Source organism: Ceratotherium simum, chromosome 12 (genome assembly GCF_057802395.1).
Source record: "Ceratotherium simum simum isolate JZ-2026a chromosome 12, ASM5780239v1, whole genome shotgun sequence".
Classification (NCBI taxonomy): Eukaryota; Metazoa; Chordata; class Mammalia; order Perissodactyla; family Rhinocerotidae; genus Ceratotherium; species Ceratotherium simum.
The window spans coordinates 72,735,064-72,753,207 of record NC_141911.1 but is presented as its reverse complement, the minus strand read 5'-3'; the positions used below and the strand labels follow the sequence as shown (position 1 = coordinate 72,753,207).

General features: G+C 43.0%; 1 protein-coding gene across 4 annotated transcripts in view; it reads right to left on the bottom strand.

The window, feature by feature from the left end:
- Window positions 1-209: 209 nt before the first annotated feature.
- The window catches only part of PPA2 (inorganic pyrophosphatase 2), a 79,921-nt gene continuing 61,986 nt past the window's right edge, over window positions 210-18,144 (bottom strand). For 3 of the 4 annotated variants that reach the window (XM_087437787.1, XM_087437788.1, XM_087437789.1), the window contains 2 exons: window positions 15,775-15,844; window positions 6,009-6,725 (listed from right to left, as the gene is read on the bottom strand). In XM_087437787.1, the coding sequence (XP_087293913.1) occupies window positions 6,486-6,725; window positions 15,775-15,844 (310 nt within the window). In that variant the 3' untranslated portion in view covers window positions 6,009-6,485. Of the gene's footprint in view, window positions 400-1,464; window positions 1,502-6,008; window positions 6,726-15,774; window positions 15,845-18,144 lie in introns of those variants that run through there. The other variant, XM_087437790.1, reaches the window with a different exon arrangement.

Genomic DNA, 18,144 nt, shown 5'->3' with positions numbered 1-18,144 from the left:
TGAAAACAAGAACAATAGTATCAAAAAAATCTTACTAACTTACTAAACTAGTAATTTTTACATTAACTATAGAAATAAAAGCTAATGAAATCATTGGGCTCCTTCAGGTATAGAAATTAGAACTGGTCAAACTCAGTGCATCTAAATTTCTGCCATGAAATTAAACAAAATCTTGTTTTCAAATCATATCAATATCCAAAGGAGACTAATTCAAAAGTTTCAGTGTTTATTTACACATTGCATATCTCAAAAAGTTTGAAAAAAAATGAAGTTTCAATGGGAAGTCAGCAAGCTCTCATAGATCCGCCTGTCTGCACACGTGGGGGAGTCCTTGGAGACTGGCATCTTGACAGCCGACCTCACATCCCAGTCACTTGTCCAGGAAGTGCCACACTTGCTCTGCATAGAAAATGGAGGAGAGGGTGAGTGAGGGAGAGCGGGGAGAGACCAATGTAACTCAGACCTTAGGAAGCCTTGGGCAGGTGAAAACAATCAGCTCAGCACGCCACACTCCCTTTCCCTTCCCCTCCGTCCTGAGTGCTCTCACTTGGCCCAAGTCTTACATTAAATGACTTCAGGAGTTCTAGAGCCTGCCCACTTCATTTCCTACACCTTCCTGGGTCATTCCAGTCTCCACTGCATAATGCAGAAGCTGGCAGCCTGGCTACACGTGAAAGGTCTGGAAACCCCACACTGTGAAATGCAACTGCCCACCAAATACCCAAAACGAGAGAGGATTACAGAAAAAAAAATCTGTTAGTTTCCCATATAAGGAATATGCTGCTTTCCCATGAAATCACGTCTATGGATTTGCTCCTTTCTGAACATCTTACAACCTGACTCATCGTGAATAGTTCTCATTTTTCCTCCAAATTTGCAAGCTGAATACTCCTCCAATGTTTTATATTAAAACAAAAGGCCAAAGGCCTGTGACAGTTTGAAAGACAAATGACGTGTGCATATGCTTGTATTCTGAAGATTTCACCACAGAACATTTTTACTTGTTTCTCAAAACAGCCTCAAATAATAAAGGTAATAAAATGGTAATAAAAATGGTAGTAAAAAATATGGTATTTTTAATCCTACTATAAATTTTGATTTTAAGACCTTCAGTTAAAATGAATCATTCATTAAAATGATGAGAGATAATATGGAAAATATCCCAAATTCAGATATTTCAAGTCTTTTAAAATTTATTAGAACTAGCTGGAATTTCTCAGTACTTCACCAAAAAAACCCACATAATCAAACTATTTTCTAGTCTAAAAGTAACAAATGTGCACTTTCTCATTTTCTGAAATTAGGAAATAAGGCATTTCATCTGAAAATTTTAATGACTATTTTTAGAAGTATTTTATTTAGTTTCTATAACTTTTAAATTAATCTATTGTATTTTAATTTTTTTGCTGTCCACTACTGTAAACAAATAAATTTACACATCTCAAGAACCAAAATACGCCATACCTTCCTCCTCACTTTCCTTATTCATTGAAGACGACACCTGAGGGAGGAGAACAGAGGGTGGGTCTGTCATCTCGAACATTCAGTGTGGAAACTGCATCCAGAAGGGTGTTTTCATGACATTACAGAACAAAGTTTACACACAATGGTTCTCTAACCTGCAAGAAATAAATACTTCTCTTTGCCTTTGATTATCATTGCCCATTCTTTCAGATAAACAATCCACAGGCTTGGAGTCAAATTAAAAAATCACACTTCACTAAGAATGAGGAGAGAAGAGGGCTTTTCTTTCAGTTGCTTCTTCGGCTGAAGACTTGAGAACAAAACTCAAACACACACATTCATACATTGTGCACACACGTTCGTGTACATACACACACACAAATTATATAATTTATTTAGCTGTCTTCTAGAGCTTTTAAAATAATTTTTCTGTTTATTTCGATGAATGGGCCAAGATTCTTAGAGCAGATGTAATATACTCTGTGGTAGGCAAGTTTGAAAGCAAAGTTTTTCTGAGATAGATTTTTTTTCTAACTAAAAATACTTTTTTTTTTAACATTTTATTGGGAGATCCATTTTCCACAGAGAGGACGCACAAAGCCCCAGAATAATTAGAACAAACCTCTCTGTAACCACCATCCAGGGCTGGACATGCCAGCCCCTTCCCCAGTCGTAGCCTCTTCTCCCCGAGGGACAACCACCACCCAGATCTTATAACACACCTTCCAGATTTCAAATTTAATGATCGACTTCTAATTCTCGGGATTTGCTCACCCTCCACAGGAGAGACCTGCCTCTAGCATTTGAGGTCTGGGGCAAAGCACAAATGGAGGACCACAGACCACACACGGGAATATTTAAGTTACACGTGACGCTAACAAAGTGAAGGAAAGGATGTAAAACATGTCCCATCCAACCACCTTGATAAACATGCCTTTGTAACGACTGGGGAGCTCTGGTCTGGCATTCGGGGCACCTCAGGGGCTGCCCGAATATGGCAGAGTAAGGAAAAGAGGCCCCTGGCCCCATCCCACCCCGGGCTCCATCTGCATTGTGAGGACAGAAACTCCAGCCCACACATCTGCGCACCCCTACCTCCACAGCCACCCACCGGCCCTGCAGAAGTGCCCGTGAGCATGTGTCCACACAGTGACAAGCATGGACTTGGGGAGGCACCACACAGACCCCAGAAACAGGCTTGCAGTCATCTGGGCAAAGAATTCCAGGGTCTCGAGCAGTGAGAAGGTGCTCTAAATGGGGGCTTCGGCTCCTGGTGGTGCGTGACTGTGGTTCCTTTGTCTTGTCCTCTGGATGAGTGCCCAAGCAGTTCCCTCTAAAAACCAGGACCCAAAGTAGGGCCCTCCTTGCTTAGGTCTAAGGGCAGTATTGAATAAGAACAACTCATCAGGAAGGAAAATTTACATTTCAGCAATATTAAAATAGTCCCTGTGATAGTTAATGTGTCAGCTTGGAGGGTGTTTTCAGCTGAGATTAACATTTAAATCAGTAAACCTTGCGTAAAGCAGATTGCCTTCCATGACCTGGGTGGGCCTCACCCAATCAGCTGAAGGCCTGAAAAGAACAGCCTCTGTGAACAAGAGGGAATTCTCCAGCAAAATGCCACTGGACTTCATCTGCACCGACTCTCCGGGTCTCCAGCCAGCCGGCCCGCAGTGCTGATTCTGGACTCGCCAAGCCTCCACAGCCTCTGTTTATATATATACGCACACACATCCTATTGATTGTTTCCCTGGAGAGCCCTATTACACTTCCCCAAATCAGAAATGGCTTAAAGTTATTTTTCCTTCTACTCTTTAAGAAAAAGATGAATCAAATACACTTTGTCTTATTTTCTGTCATAGAAAAGGATGATGTAACAATGTAAATAAAGAAGACTTCCGTACAAATTTTATGTAAAACATCCTTGAGATTTTCCAAGTACTTCAAAAAACAAGAAAAGTTCTGTTCAGCTTCCCTGCACAGAGAAAACGCTTACCTATGGTGGGTTCTGAGGATGGTGGAACTTAAAAAAATTTGGGTATGAAAGTAACACTACAACATAACATTATACTAATTGAGATTAGGCCTTTGGGATCTGACGGCTCTGCTTTTCTAAACAGACTATAACACAGAGTAACTTACTTATTCTTTGAAATTGTCACGATCTTTAAATCGTGCAGGACGCCTATTACAAAGTTTGTTGGAGAGTCAGCTGTTTGTTTAGATTTCTTGTTTAAAATGAGCAGCTGCTTCTTAGTGGAGCAGCCCAAAATTTCAGAGGAAGAAAATGTACAGTCTCTAACACAGAATGATTGAGCAGCTTCTCATTAACCTAAAAAGTATTACAGAAAAGAAATGGACAAACAACTCTAGCTAAGACATTTTATCATTACATTTTATTTTTAAGATAATTTCCAGAATATTTTTATTTCTTCACTCTTAAAATATTGTCTTGGTTGGTGGCATATATTCAGAATGTCCAAATGTCAGGGGTAAGTCTAATGCTCAGAGATGATCACTATTAAAATTTGTGAGTATTTTTTATTTTTTTACATTTTTCCATATTAACACATGCCAAAAGAGAGACCAACATTTAAATAAGAAAAGAGCAGCAGTGGTCTGTAATTCGAATCAGCATTTAACTCCCCACCTACTGTCAATGACTTCCTGATTCTTAACCACCAAGGGGACATTGGCTTATGGAAAACGGAAGAACAAAGAGAGGCACAGGGCGCCATCTGAGCGACCTCACCCTCAGGAGTCACCCCCCTTACGTTTTCCTTGTAAGAAACTGAGACAGGATTTTCAGTTACTTGCTCCTCCTAATTTCTCAGCAGGGGAGAATGTGAGCAACCTATCCCCATCCAAGATAAGGTCTCCACGCAGCAGTGAGTTTTATTTTTTACTGTCATTTACTATGTCCTATCCTTTTCCACTCCCAGAATAATCCTCGTGAATGTTCACATCTTTAATTTCTTTCTAGTGTTCTCATTACCAAAGAATTCCTCTTCCTTTTATCAACCAAAGAAAGCTGACCCTGCCGTCTGTCCCTATTCTGTATAAGCTATTTTAAATTGATATGAACTGTTAGTACAACCGCGCTGCACCCGGCGTCTCTCCTTCCAACAGCCCCACCGCGTCCCCACAGGCACTGTGACCCGCAGGTTACATCTGCGCTAATTACCCAGCCACCACGACACTGCGCGCCTTACAGCATCCTGCTCCCCTGCGATGCCCTTCACCTGGTCACCAGGGCTCAGCTCCAGGGAGAAGGCGCGCCTCGCCCCTCCCGCGTCTCCACCGTCACGAGGCGGGGGCTCCGCGCTCACGGCGCTCTCACCTTCCTGCTGATTCCTGCTTCAGCAATCAGCAAGGCACGACCGACTCTCACTCAGCCACAAACAAAGCGCCAAAGTATTTTAAGTTGACGTGTTTCACCCTCTTCCTCCCCGAGAACGTACTAAGGGGCTAGCCGCTAACAGTGATGGGTTTCCTCACTCCCTCGGTGGGTCCCTGAGTGTGAGGCAGAGGGAAGCTTGTCAGAGGCGAGGCACACAAGGGAAGGAGGCAGAGACAAGTCGACTAGAATCAGATCCCGATCTATAAAGGAAAGTCATCGCTTTAAATCCCCTACGTGAACCGTCACAGGCACACACATCCGGACGGCACCAGCGCCGAGCTGTCCCGGCCACACCCGCAGGGCGGTCCTGCCCGGGCAGCGCCGTCCTCCGACCGCGGGCAGCGGGTCCGGCCCCCGGACAGAGGGTGCCCCGGCGCCGCGGGGCAGGGGGTCCCGGGACAGAGGGTGACCCGGCGCACAGACAGCACGCTCTGCAGCGGCCGCGTCCCGCTCACCAGAGCAGAGACTGTCGCCGCCTCCAGGATGTGACTGCCGTCGAACGCCATAGGCAGCCCCGGGCGGAGACCAAGCGCCCAATGAGCCCCGTGAGGAGCGACGACCAACCCAACGGTAACGTCCCCGTTTGCAACCGTGTCTCACATTCACAGCTGGTCTTTTCCCACCGAGCACAGACCCCCAAATAGAGCGCAGACACCGAACAGAGCGCAGACACCGAATAGAGCACAGGACCCCCAAATAGAGCACAGAACCCTGAGTAGAGCGCAGACCCTGAACAGAGCACAGGACCCCGAAGAGAGTGCAGACCCCAAACAGAGCGCAGACCCCGAACAGAGCACAGGACCCCGAGGAAAGCACAGACCACCGAACGGAGCACAGGACCCGGGACAGAGCACAGGACCCCGAATAGAGCGCAGACCCCCCAGTAGAGCGCAGACCCCCGAGTAGAGCGCAGACCCTCGAGTAGAGTGCCGACCCCGGGCAGAGCGCAGGACCCCCAGGAGGGCTCAGAACCCCGAGGAGAGCGCGGACGCCGAACAGAGCGCAGAGCCCTGAACAAAGCGCAGACCCCCGGACAGAGCACAGACCCCCGAGTAAAGTGCAGACCCCGGGCAGAGCACAGGACCCCGAGGAGAGCGCGGACGCCGAACAGAGCGCGGACCCCGAAGTGTGCGCTCCTAAGCCGCTGCGTCACTGACGCGTGGTCGTCGTGGGCCTCAGGAGAAAGGACACACCCGGCTCTGGTGTGAATCTTTTAGGTGCCGTCGTCCTTCGCGATAACAACGCCTCAGACTCACACGAGGGGCCCACGTCCTCACCCGGATTCACCTCTGAGGCTCCTGGTAAACGCCGACGCGGCACCCACGACACCGCCGTGAGGTTCAGGGGTGAAGGGGGCGGCCAGGCCACCTGCTGATGTCACCGCCCCAGGTCCACACTGCCCCCCGGCCTCCGGAACGCAGGGCTCTCTGCGAGTCAGCGACGGAGTCCTGACGCCACAGTGACAACGCCACCCGGGGTTCCAGATGACACTGCGGACAGTGCGGCTCTGCTGGCGAAGGAGATCTACCACTGCCGTCGGACCGCCACATCTTCTATCAAAGTCGGTGTCCCGCCAAAGCGCTGCTCTCGTGCGTCCGTGCGCTGTCACCTCTGTCCGCTCTCAGCAGGCACCCGGCCACGCGCAGGCCAGCCAAGTCAACCGAGGCGACTTCGGAGACTTCTCGAGGGCCTGCTGTCCTCCGGTCTGAGCGGTCCCTCCCCCACCAGACCGCTGGCCGTCGCTGCTGTGAGGGTAGGCTCGCACCACACGGGCCAGGCCTGCAGCTGAGGGAGCGCGCGGCCTCCCTCTCGCGGCTCCAATCCCGGACTCCGGGGGCTCCTTCCGCAGGCGCGGTCCTCTCTGCGTGTGGAACCACACAAAGTTCACCTCTCTGGTTTTTTTCCCAGTAAACTGACTACATCACCAAATATTAGAGAATCTTACAAATTATCTAGTGCAAACTTGCCCCAACTTCACACGACGCCCAAAGGTCTTCCACTTCCGCAGAGAGCGGACACGAAGACAGTGCTCCCGGAGAAGCAGGTGGGAGAATCGGGGGGGAATTCCCAAACGGGAGACGTGGTCAAGTATTAGAATATGTTATGTTGTGGAAACCAGCTTACTCTTCCTCCCTCCCCTTCTTCCTGGTAAGTCTCTGAAAACAGAACTAATGCTCATAGAATGATTTAAATCAGTCAGGTTGACTTTTCCACTACCCAGCAGTGAAACAGGCTATCTCGTGAAGTGATACCCTTATCTCTGGAAGTACTCAAGAGGAGGCTGCAAGAGAAAGGATCTCTCTCTGGTCAGTTTAAGTCAACAACACTAGTAACAACAGTGACAATAAAATCTAACATTCCTGGAACACTTTCTGGCTGCTCCCATTTTACCTGGATTATCTCATTCGATTCTCCACAATAGCTCTATACGGAAGATACTACTACTGACTCCATTTCATGAGTAAGAAAACCAACACATAAATAAGTTCAATAATTTGCCTCAAGTCAGAATAAAAAAGCTGAGATTTGGACCTAGACAGTCGGACTCCAGTCCAAACTTTTTTTGTCCTAAAGAAGCTTTATTGGACTAACGCTGGCCTGAAATAAACTGCAGGTATTTACAGCTTACATTTGATGAGTTCTGACACACACATACTTGTGAAGCCATTACCACAGTCAGGATAATACACACATTCACCACCATCCCCGCTTCCTCCCAACCCTGTAAAAGGGTCGTAACATCCATCCCTGCCCGCTCCCTCCCAATCCCCCAGCCATCTGTTTCATGTTTGCATTTCCTAAAATTTAATACAAATGGTATGACACAATCTTTTCAGTCCACATAATTTTTGAAATTCAGCATGTTGTAGCATGTATCAGTAATTCATTTCTTTCTATTCTGAGCAGCCTTCCTTCATATGAATGTACCGCAGTTCATCCATTCACCTGCTGATGGACACTTGGGTTGTTTCCAGTTCTTGTCTACTACACACAAAGCTGCTATAAACATTTGTGTACACGTCTTTGTATGACATATACTTCATTTCTCTCAGGTAAATATCTAAGAGTGGAATGGCTACATTATATGGTAGGTGTCTGTTTAACTTTTCAAGAAAATACCAAACTGGTTTTCAAAGTGCTGGCACCATTCTGCATTCCAACCAGCAGGGTACGGAGTACCAGTTCCTCCACATTCTCGCCCAAAACTGGTATGGCCAATCCCTTACACCTTTAGCTGTTCTAAAAAGTGTGCCCAGGCACATCACTGTGGTTTTTAATTTGCATTTCCCTGACGACTATTAAAGTGGGGCATCAGCTCATGTGTTTTCCGTGTATCTTCTTTGACCAAGTGACCATTCAAAATTTTTGCACATTTTTTTTGAGGGGGGGAGTTTTGTTTTCTTATTATTGAATTGTGCGAGTTTTTTACATATTCTGGATACAAGTCCCTTTATCAGGTATATGATTTTCAAATATTTTCTTGCAGTATGTGGCTTCTTTTCACTCTCTTAAGATTGTGCTTTACAGAACAGAAATTTTTAATTTTGATGAACTCCAATTTACCATTTTTAAAAATTGATTATGCTTTTAGTGTCATATCTAAGAAATCTTGCCTAACACTAACCCAAGGTCAAAATAGGTTTATAGTTTTATGTTCGAAATTTCGGTCTAGGATACACATTAGACAATCATCATACATAGTGCTAGATATGGACTGAAGTGGTTCTTCCCCCTGTATGGAATAATTGTTTGCTCAAGCACTATTTGTTGAAAAGATTATCATCTTGAAAATCAGGTTTCATGTATACATGTAGGTCTGTTTCTCGATTTGGTTTCATTGATCTCTTGGTCTACTTTTACACCATTCCTACTCTGTTGATTATTGTAGCTTTATAAAATGCCTTGAAATCAGGAAGAGCTACTATTCCAACTTTGTTCTTTACAAAGTTATTTAGTCTATCCTAGGTCCTCAGTATTTACATATATGAGTTTGTTAATTTCTACAAAAAAGTGTACTAGAATTTGATTGCCACTGCATTGAACCTATCGATCAATCTGAGGACTCACATCATAACAATATGGAGTCTTCCGACCCGTGAACATGACGTATCATCCCATTTAGTTAGTGCTTTGATTTCTGCTGGCAGTGTTTAATAGATTTCAGGGTACAAGTACTTCACATATTTTTTTCCAGATTTATCCCTAAGTTTCCATATTTTTGATGCCATTATAAATAATGCGTTTACTTTTAATTTCCAATTGTTTTTTGCTAGTATATAAAAATACAATCATTTTTGGTATGTTGATGTTGTATCCTGCAACCTTGCTAAAATCACTTATTCTGGTAGCTTTTATTGAATATTCTACATAGATGTTCAGGCCCTCTTCCTTTATAATCTGGATGCCTTTTTTTTAAATTTTTTTTTGCTGGGGAAGATTTGCCCAGAGCTAACATCCATTACCAATCCTCTTCTTTTTCTTGCTTAAAGAAGACTAGCCCTGAGCTATCTATGCCAATCTTCCACTATTTTGTACGTGGGTCGCCACCACAGCATGGCTGGTGGGTAGAATAGGTCCACACCCAGGATCCGAACCTGAGAAGGGGGAGCGGAGCGCACAGAACTTTAACCACTAAGCCAAGGGACTGGGCTGGCCTTTTCCTTCTTTTTAACACCTTACGGCACGGCTAGAACCTTCAGCGCAACGCTGAGTAAAAGTAGTGAGAGCTGACTGGGCCTAACATTGTGTTTATAGAAAGGCTTTAAGTAGAAATTTAATTTGTTTACATCTACTACTTCTTCAGAGGGCGTTGGTAGTTTATGTGTTTCACGGCATCTGTGCATTCTGTCCCACCTGCTGGTATAGAGTCTCACAGCATTTCCCTGTCCTCCCAGCATCTGTAGAAGCAGCAGTGACACCGCTGGCCTCATTCCTGATGCTCAAGCTCTGTCTTCTCGCTTTTCCTTCCTGCTCATTCTGGCTACGGGTTGATCAATTTTATTGGTCTTCTCAAAGAACTGGCTTTTGGGTTCATTAATTTTCTCTACTGTTTTTCTCGACATACAATTTTTTAAGTTATGAAACACTTCAAGTATGCAGAAAATACAGTGTATTATAACACACACCTACTCCCTAGACTTTTAAGAGTTATTCACTTAACGACTGAAGTCTTTTTCTCCCTACTCATCAAAAATAAAGATGTTACCATTTCCCTTCCTTCCCAGAAGTTAACTTCTCCTCACCACAAAGCTGACACTGTTTACTGTTTTGATCTATGCTTCTAAAATGAGAAACCATATCTGTTTGTATTAATATAAGAGACTCCTTTGGGTGTTTAAAAACTTAATAAACGATCAGACCACGTCCTGCTGCAGATGCTCTTTCCACCCACTGCGCACTCAGGCTCTGCCCACGCAGAGTCACGCAACTCTGATCCACATGCCCTGCCTGTGGCTAGTGCCCCCTGTATGAACACACCACAGTCTACTCGCCCAGCTGTCTATCGACGGATAGATTTACTCAGTTTCCAGTTTCCCACGTCTGACCATATAAACACATGTATTAGTGTCAACAGAGTGTGTATCCAGGTGCGTAGTTTCTGAGCATGGGTTATCAGCATCTTCAACTTGACTGGAAACAACTTAACTGCTCGTTAGGGCAGCTGCACTATTCACACTCCCACTGGGTGTGTCAACAAGTACCAGAGTTCTCCCTTCCCCACCTGCTTACACAGTGGGTGTGTCAGACTCCTGAATGGTTGCCAGTCTGATCACTACAAATTACAGAGTGTCTTAGTCTGACCTCGCCCACTGCTGTGAGATCCAGCAAGTTTCCACCTTTACTGGCCATTTAACATCCTCTCCTGGGCGCTGTCCATTCACATTGTTTGCCCATTTTCTTCCTACTGGGTTATCTTTTTCTTGTTAATTTGAATAAATTGTTAATCCTTTTCTCCTTTATATGCAAATATCTTCTCCCAATCAATAGCTTAGCTTTTATTTTATAATATCCTCAGTTGTTTACAGCTTTTTTTCCCTTTATTTAAATTTATTAATCTTGTCTGGATTATTCCTGGCCCTTTACTAACCTGTCAAGTTCAGTGAAAACCTTATTGGGATTCTGATTAAAAACAGATTGACTTCATTAATTAATATGGGATAACTGCCATCTTCACGATTAAGTATTCTTTTAAACTGCTATAAGTCTATTTGGGGTTTCTATTTATTCTTTTTTGTTGGTGGTGAGGAAGACTGCCCCTGAGCTAACATCTGTGCCAGTCTTCCTCTATTTTGTGTGTGGGACACTGCCACAGCACGCTTGATGAGTGGTCCATAGGTCCGCGCCTGGAATCTGAACTTGTGAACCCCGGGCTGCCGAAGCAGAGTGTGGGAACTTAACCACTACACCACTGGGCCGGCCCCTATTTATTCTTGATTTAATATTGGTAATTTATATTTTAAACAAAATTGTCAATTCATCTATGTTTAGAAAGGTATTGCCAAAAGCATCTCAGAATATTTCCTTCTGATTATTTAAATCTCTCCTATGTCTATAATTATGTCTTGTTTTTAATTTGATATTTTAATTTGTGCCTTCTCTATTTCATCATCCTTCCTCTAATAGGTTTCTATATTATCAGTCTTAAAAGAAAACCTGTATTTTGTTTTAATTGATCCTTGCCATTATTTCTTTTTCTATTTCATTAAATATTTGGTCTACTCTTTATAATTCTTCTTATAATGTAAAAAGGTAGGAAGAAGAACAGAGTAATTGTTGACTTGAATGTTTAGCCTCTCAATTATCTTTCTTTGTTTCTGCTATATACATTTAATTTCTCTCAAAAAGTATTTTTGCTGCATTGCACAAGTTTTGACATACAGTGATTTAGTTGTCACTCAATTTTAAATATTTTATAATTTGTTATAATTTGTTTTTTGAGACACGACTTAAAGTGTTTTTAGTTTCCCAACACATTGATTTGGGGTTTTTTCTTTTAATATTTTCATAACTGATTAGTAACTTTATTATATTGTAGATAGAGAACGTGGTCTGCATGACATCAACTTTTTGGTGTTCTTTCCAACTCTCTTTGTGGTCTAATATATATACTCAATTTTTGGAAGTGTCCATACATACTAGAAAAAACTATATTCTCTAATTATATACATCTATTGGATTAGGCTTGTAAATTTTGTTTCAATCTTCTCAATATATTTTCAAAATAACATTTACATATAGTAAAGGATCCTAAAAGTAGCATCTTAAACCCCAGTAGTCAAATCAATTGTCATCAAATATCAACTAATGTTAGATCTGAAAGGAAAATCACACGTGTGTGCACACATGCACACTCACGCACACACACGTGCACGCACACTCATGTGCACACTCACACAGACACACATTCTTTGTTCCTTACAAATGCTCTGAACCTTGCTCCCTGAAATAAAGCTCCAATTTCTAGTCAAATAGTCCTCAAGAACTGGGAAAGGCTATAAACTTAGGTAAAGGTTCAAAAACCTTGACACAACATCCAAAAAAATGTAACTGGTGTTCCTGTGGTTGAAGTCCGGCTGCCAGTGGCCATGCTGTGCCCGGACGCCCAGGGTGAGGGGAGGGCTCTCCTCTGCTCCTCCCTAGTGCGTGGACATCTCAGTAACGAGCCTCGTGTTGACTCTGCCATGCCTCTGATGAGTGCCCACAATTCAAACGTCTATACTCATAAACAAAACCCAATAATCCTTGTGATCATTTCAATTCTCCTTATCGTCCTGAGATCCACCACCCTTCTTAAGACCTCTCACCTAAGTATGACCAGTTTCTTCTGTAGATATTCCTATTTTGTTTCTAAAATGCTTCCAACTAATACTCATCAGGCTGTTGGTTTTCATGTTATTGTTCCTGGTTATAGTGACAATATTTTTCCTAATCTGTACATACTGTTGGGTGATAATGATTTTTTGGTCTCAATGCTGCCACACTTAATTGAGTTTTGATCAATATATGCTCACCGTACATGCTTCCTGCAACAGTTCTACTAACCACTCAAAAGTTTAGTCCATTTCTTCTCTTTGTGTATTTTAAAAGTATCCATTCACCAAAGCAGTTACTTTACCCTAAAATCTTCCCTAGTCAACACATCCTGTATTCTGTCAATACACATGGGGAAAGTGAAAACTTCCACCACTATCTGGCCTTGTTTTAACTATTCTTCAGACTCATTTAACATCTACACATCTCTCAAGATAACATCACTTGGATCTACAGTCATACGTGGCTAACGGCGGGGACACGTTCTGAGAAATGCGTCATTAGGTGATTTCGTTGTCGTGCGAACATCACAGAATGAACTTAACAGATCTGGGTGGTCCAGCCTGCTGCACACCTGGGCTCTCCGGTGCCAGCCTTACAGGACCCCCGCCATACATGCAGTCCCGACGCAGCGCATGTCTGTGTATCACACTTGCTGATTAACTTGTTAGCGTGAGCTCACTAATCAACCCTCGGGTTATAATCTGCTTCCACGCGAGCCCAGGACTGACGTGGTCTGAATAGGACCAAGTTTGACGGACGACTTCAACAGCTGAAATTATTCTGAGCAGCTAAGAGACAAGCAGAAACCCACAGCACTGTGACGCCAGTGCGATGTTCAGTACACAGCAAAACAGAGAGGTCTGGGAAAACACACCTAAATAATTCTGAGCCCAACATCTCAGTGTGGTTCTGAAGAGAGGAAATGCCAAGTCAAAATGCTCTGACTACAAAGTATTTCGTTATTACAAGTTGATAAATCTTCAAGAGAAAGTGCTACCTAACCGGGGCTCCTGATGAGGCTGCCAATAGGGCACTTCTTTAACTGACAAAGTTTTCACGGTGAAATCCCACGTACAGTGAGATCCCTAGAGCTGGAGAGGAGGGACGGCTTTTTCTGCAGTTTGCTGTTCTGCTGCAGTATTCTGAGTGTAAGTCCAGTACAGCATCTTCTTCATGATTACAAAGCACAACAAAGTTACCAAACCATGTAACTAAAGCCAGATGTTAATGTTTCTGAATTCTAATCTTGTTCCCCAAATCTAACTATCCAGATCATATCCATGTCCTCTAATTTTTTTTTCCAAGAGAAGTTTTCCCACTAATATGATACGAAACAAAAAACAGGATATAAAATAGAAACTTTAACCTTGCAGCTAATTTTAAGACAAAGTATCTATTATATCTATTATTTATAAATCCAAAACTAAAATAAATAGAATAGTCTTAATCTGGGATTAGTGAGAGGGAGACTGCTTGGACAAAGATAAAAAGATTTTTGTCTATTTTTTTTTCCTTAAAGAAGTAATAATAAATATTGATGAGCACTAAGTTCGGAATGTAATTACACAGCCACGAAATGGAAAACTTGGAGAAGATACACTGATACTGTGCCTGTATGGCTGTGATGCTCATGACGACGCACAGCTGCGATGGCTCCCTGCATCTCCCTCACCTCTCTACAGTCCCCTCTCACCAGTGCAGCCAGAGTGACCTGGTTACCACCTCAGGCAGACCACATCACGCCTTTGCTCAAAACCCTCCAGTGGTTCCTATCTCATTCAGAATAAGAAACAAAATTCTTAAAATAGTCTTTACAGACTGTTCTACAGGATCTTTATAAGAATCTGCCTCCATCTCCAGCCCAGACCCAAACATTTCTGACGTCACCTCCTCCTTTCTCCCCCAGACTCTCTCTCTCCACCAGTCGTGGAGGTTCCTGGGGCATTTCTTGAACATGTCAGGCATCCTCCTGCCCCACGGCCTTTGGGACTGTGGCCTGGACGCTTTCCTTCAGAGGGTCACTTGGCTCGTCCCCTCACCTCCTGCAAGTCTTGACTCGCGTCAGACCTCTCGTCAGTGAGGCCGTCTCTGACCACCTCTGTAATGACGACAACCCCACCACTCCTGGACTTGAGCCTCTCTTCCCTGCTCATTTCATCACAGCCTTCATGATGTTAAGAAACACTGTATATTTCACTTGTGTGTTTATTTACTATCCATCTCCCCAGCTAGAATGTCAGCTATGCCACGGCAGAGGTTCTTGTATCTCTTCTTTAATACTGCTCCCCCAGCACCTAGAATCCTACCACACAGAGCAGGCACTAACTAACAGCTGATCCATCAGTGAGAAAAAAACTCACAGCAGCCATAGTGAGTAAGCATTTTTGTTGTTCCTGAAGTAAAGATCTAAATTCACCAGTTTTTATCACATAAGTAGTTTAAGGAAAAAAAAAAAAATTATAAATTGGATTTCTAGCCCAAAATCACTCCTGAACACACTTTCTATAGCAATATTACTTGATTATCTGAATACAAATTTTCTTAGTGTTTTCCAAATCAAGTATTAATTTACTATTAAATTCAGTTGCCTCCAGGCAGCATTATCACTATGACATGTAAAAATCCAACGATGTCTTCTTACTAGAAGAAGGAAAGCCTGTGAGATAGCCAAACTAAAAGGGAAAAAAAAGGGAAAGTCTTACTTATTTTATTTTTCTTGAGCCAAAATGTGCCTGTACCAACAGCCAGCTGAATTCAGACACTGAGTGGTGGATAACTCGTGGGAACAGGACAGGACAGAGGTGAGCAAATGCATATAAACAACAACAAATTGGTGATGTTGAGAAAAATAGCATCACATGAAATTAGTTAAATGGTTAATGTACTTTAGAAAATAGAATTTTAAAATTCAACTCAAAGGTTTTAAGATTTTTTAATTCAAATTCCCTAGATTAAAAAAATAGATTTTAATGTTATTTTTTAACTTTATGCTTCCCAAAAGACTTGACACATTTCACTGCTGGACTTTTCAGGATTTCTAGTAGACCCCCCGTGACATCTCTAAGATCATGGAGCCCTGGGTACTCGCTCCTTACCGATTCAACTAACAATCTTGCCTCCTCTTGGGTGCAATGGAAAGGGCTGTCACAGAGCTGCACGTTCGTGCTGGAGAGGAAAAGAGAAGGTTATTACTAAACAGCATAAAAAAGGAGCAATTGCCAAAAAGAAAACCAGCTTCAAATATTGCACACTGATGCACAACTCTAGCCAGTGAAAAGGACTTACATGAATATACACCAGGAAAAGTGGACTCCTGTACGTTCTTTCAGGCAAAGTTATAAAGATAAAGTGCTCCACAGCACTGCACTTTCCAGAATTAAATGAGAGTATACAGCCCTAAATAACCTCCTGGGACATATAAAAGGCTGCCCACCACGACTGCACTTCACCTTCCTGAAGGAAAGGAAAACCTCATCCGACCCACAGGAAGCTTCTTCCTCTAAGGGAGGTGATAAGCCTGGTAACTGGCTACTGAACCATGTCGTGGGATCTCTTTCTCAGACTCGCATGTAGGACTCAGCTAAGAGTGAGGAGTGGAAACCACGTGAATACGGAAACCCAGTTTCTCCACAAGTAAGGAGGCTCAGCAAGGCACGAGTCCAGCTCCTTCCATGACCAGGAAAGGCTCTACGCTGTCAAAGCCTCCCACACAGCGGGGACAGCACGCTGTCTCCAAAAGATGCTGCCCAAGGCATCACTCCTCTCAAACACAGTAACTCTATATTTTAAAAATTTCATAAAAGAAATTAGCAGATTAAAATGGATACAGAAAAAAGTAGGAGAGAAGGGAGTCAAAGCCAAATTAATTTTTTTAAATAGAAAAAAAATGTGATTGGCAGATCTCTGAAGGAGATAAACGAGAGACGACACACACACACATTCACACCCCCCTCAAGTGGATATAAGGGATACACGCGTTATCAAATTTACTTTTGCAATTGCTTTGTGAAATACGCTGGGATATACATGATAAAAAGATCTGTCTAGGGGGCCCGCCCGGTAGCGCAAGGGCTTGGGTACTTGCACTCCACTGCGGCGGCCTGGGGTTCGCCGGTTCGGATCCCGGGCGTGCACTGACGCACCGCTTGTCAAGCCATGCTGTGGCGGCGTCCCATATAAAGTGGAGGAAGATGGGCATGGATGTTAGCCCAGGGCCAGTCTTCCTCAGCAAAAAGAGGAGGATTGGCAGATGTTAGCTCAGGGCCGATCTTTCTCACAAAAAAAAAAAAGATCTGTCTAGTTATTTATCTTTTGAACTAGATCTGTCTGTAATCAGACTTTGGGTATACGGCAGTTATAGTAAGTGGTCATTTTGCTTTCTATCCAGACTCAAAGTGTAGGATGTATTTTCATTCTTGGCATAAATAAAATTGATGAAAGCTGGCATTATCTTCTGTAAGACTAAACTACTTTGTATCCTCTTCTCCACAGTCCATGTTCAGGGAAGCTGGAAACTGAAAAAGGTAAGGCCTTCTAAGTCAGACGTTTCCCTAAAGAAAGTCAAAACTAAACTTAAAAAGAACAAGGGAAAAACTAGACACTGCAAAGTCTTAAGTGCTAGTCCTCTGAAGAGAGCACGGGGTACACTAGATATGCTACATACAATGTTTTTAACATTATAACAAACCAAAGTAAAACATTCCCTGGAAATTCTGGGAAAACGATGGTGAGAGAACAGGGAGCCTTCTCTAACAGTACTGCCAGATAAACTGATGAAATCCGAGTTTCAGATAAACAGCAAACTATTTTTTAGTATAAGTATGTCCCAAATATTGCATGAGACATACTTATATTAAAAAGATGTGTTGCTCTGAAATTTAGATTTAACTGGGTGTCCTATATTTTTATCTGTAAATCTGATAACCTATTTCTAAACGGACTTGGAGAGTCTTGCATGATATATCAATTAAAGATGAGAGATTACAAAGCCCCCCTTGTTACTATTTCTCCAACAGGCTCTTACATTAGCATTTTATTAGCCAAAACAGGGCCAACTTCCTCACTGACATCCTTTTAGTTACTAAAGTATGTAATCTGGGTTGTAATACACTTTCCTCAGGATTTAATGAAGTGATTTTCACCTTGAATGTTTGAAGGTGTAATAAGAGGTACGTTATCAAGAAATGTTATTTTCTCTGAATTGGCCTTTATGTATTAAAAATAGTTAACACTGATTCATTTTTTTTATTGATTCAAAAATGTATCCCTATGCTATGTGTTAAGGACATTTCTAGTAGCTGGGGACAATACTGAACCATGGAGCCCCCAGGGAGCTCACAGTACTTAAGGTTCTTTCTGGCTCTCAGATTGTGACGATGGCCCACGGGAGGAGAAGCATAGGCATCACGTAATGGATAGACACCAGCTGACTGTGGCTACCACAAATGAGATGGAAAATAATGACC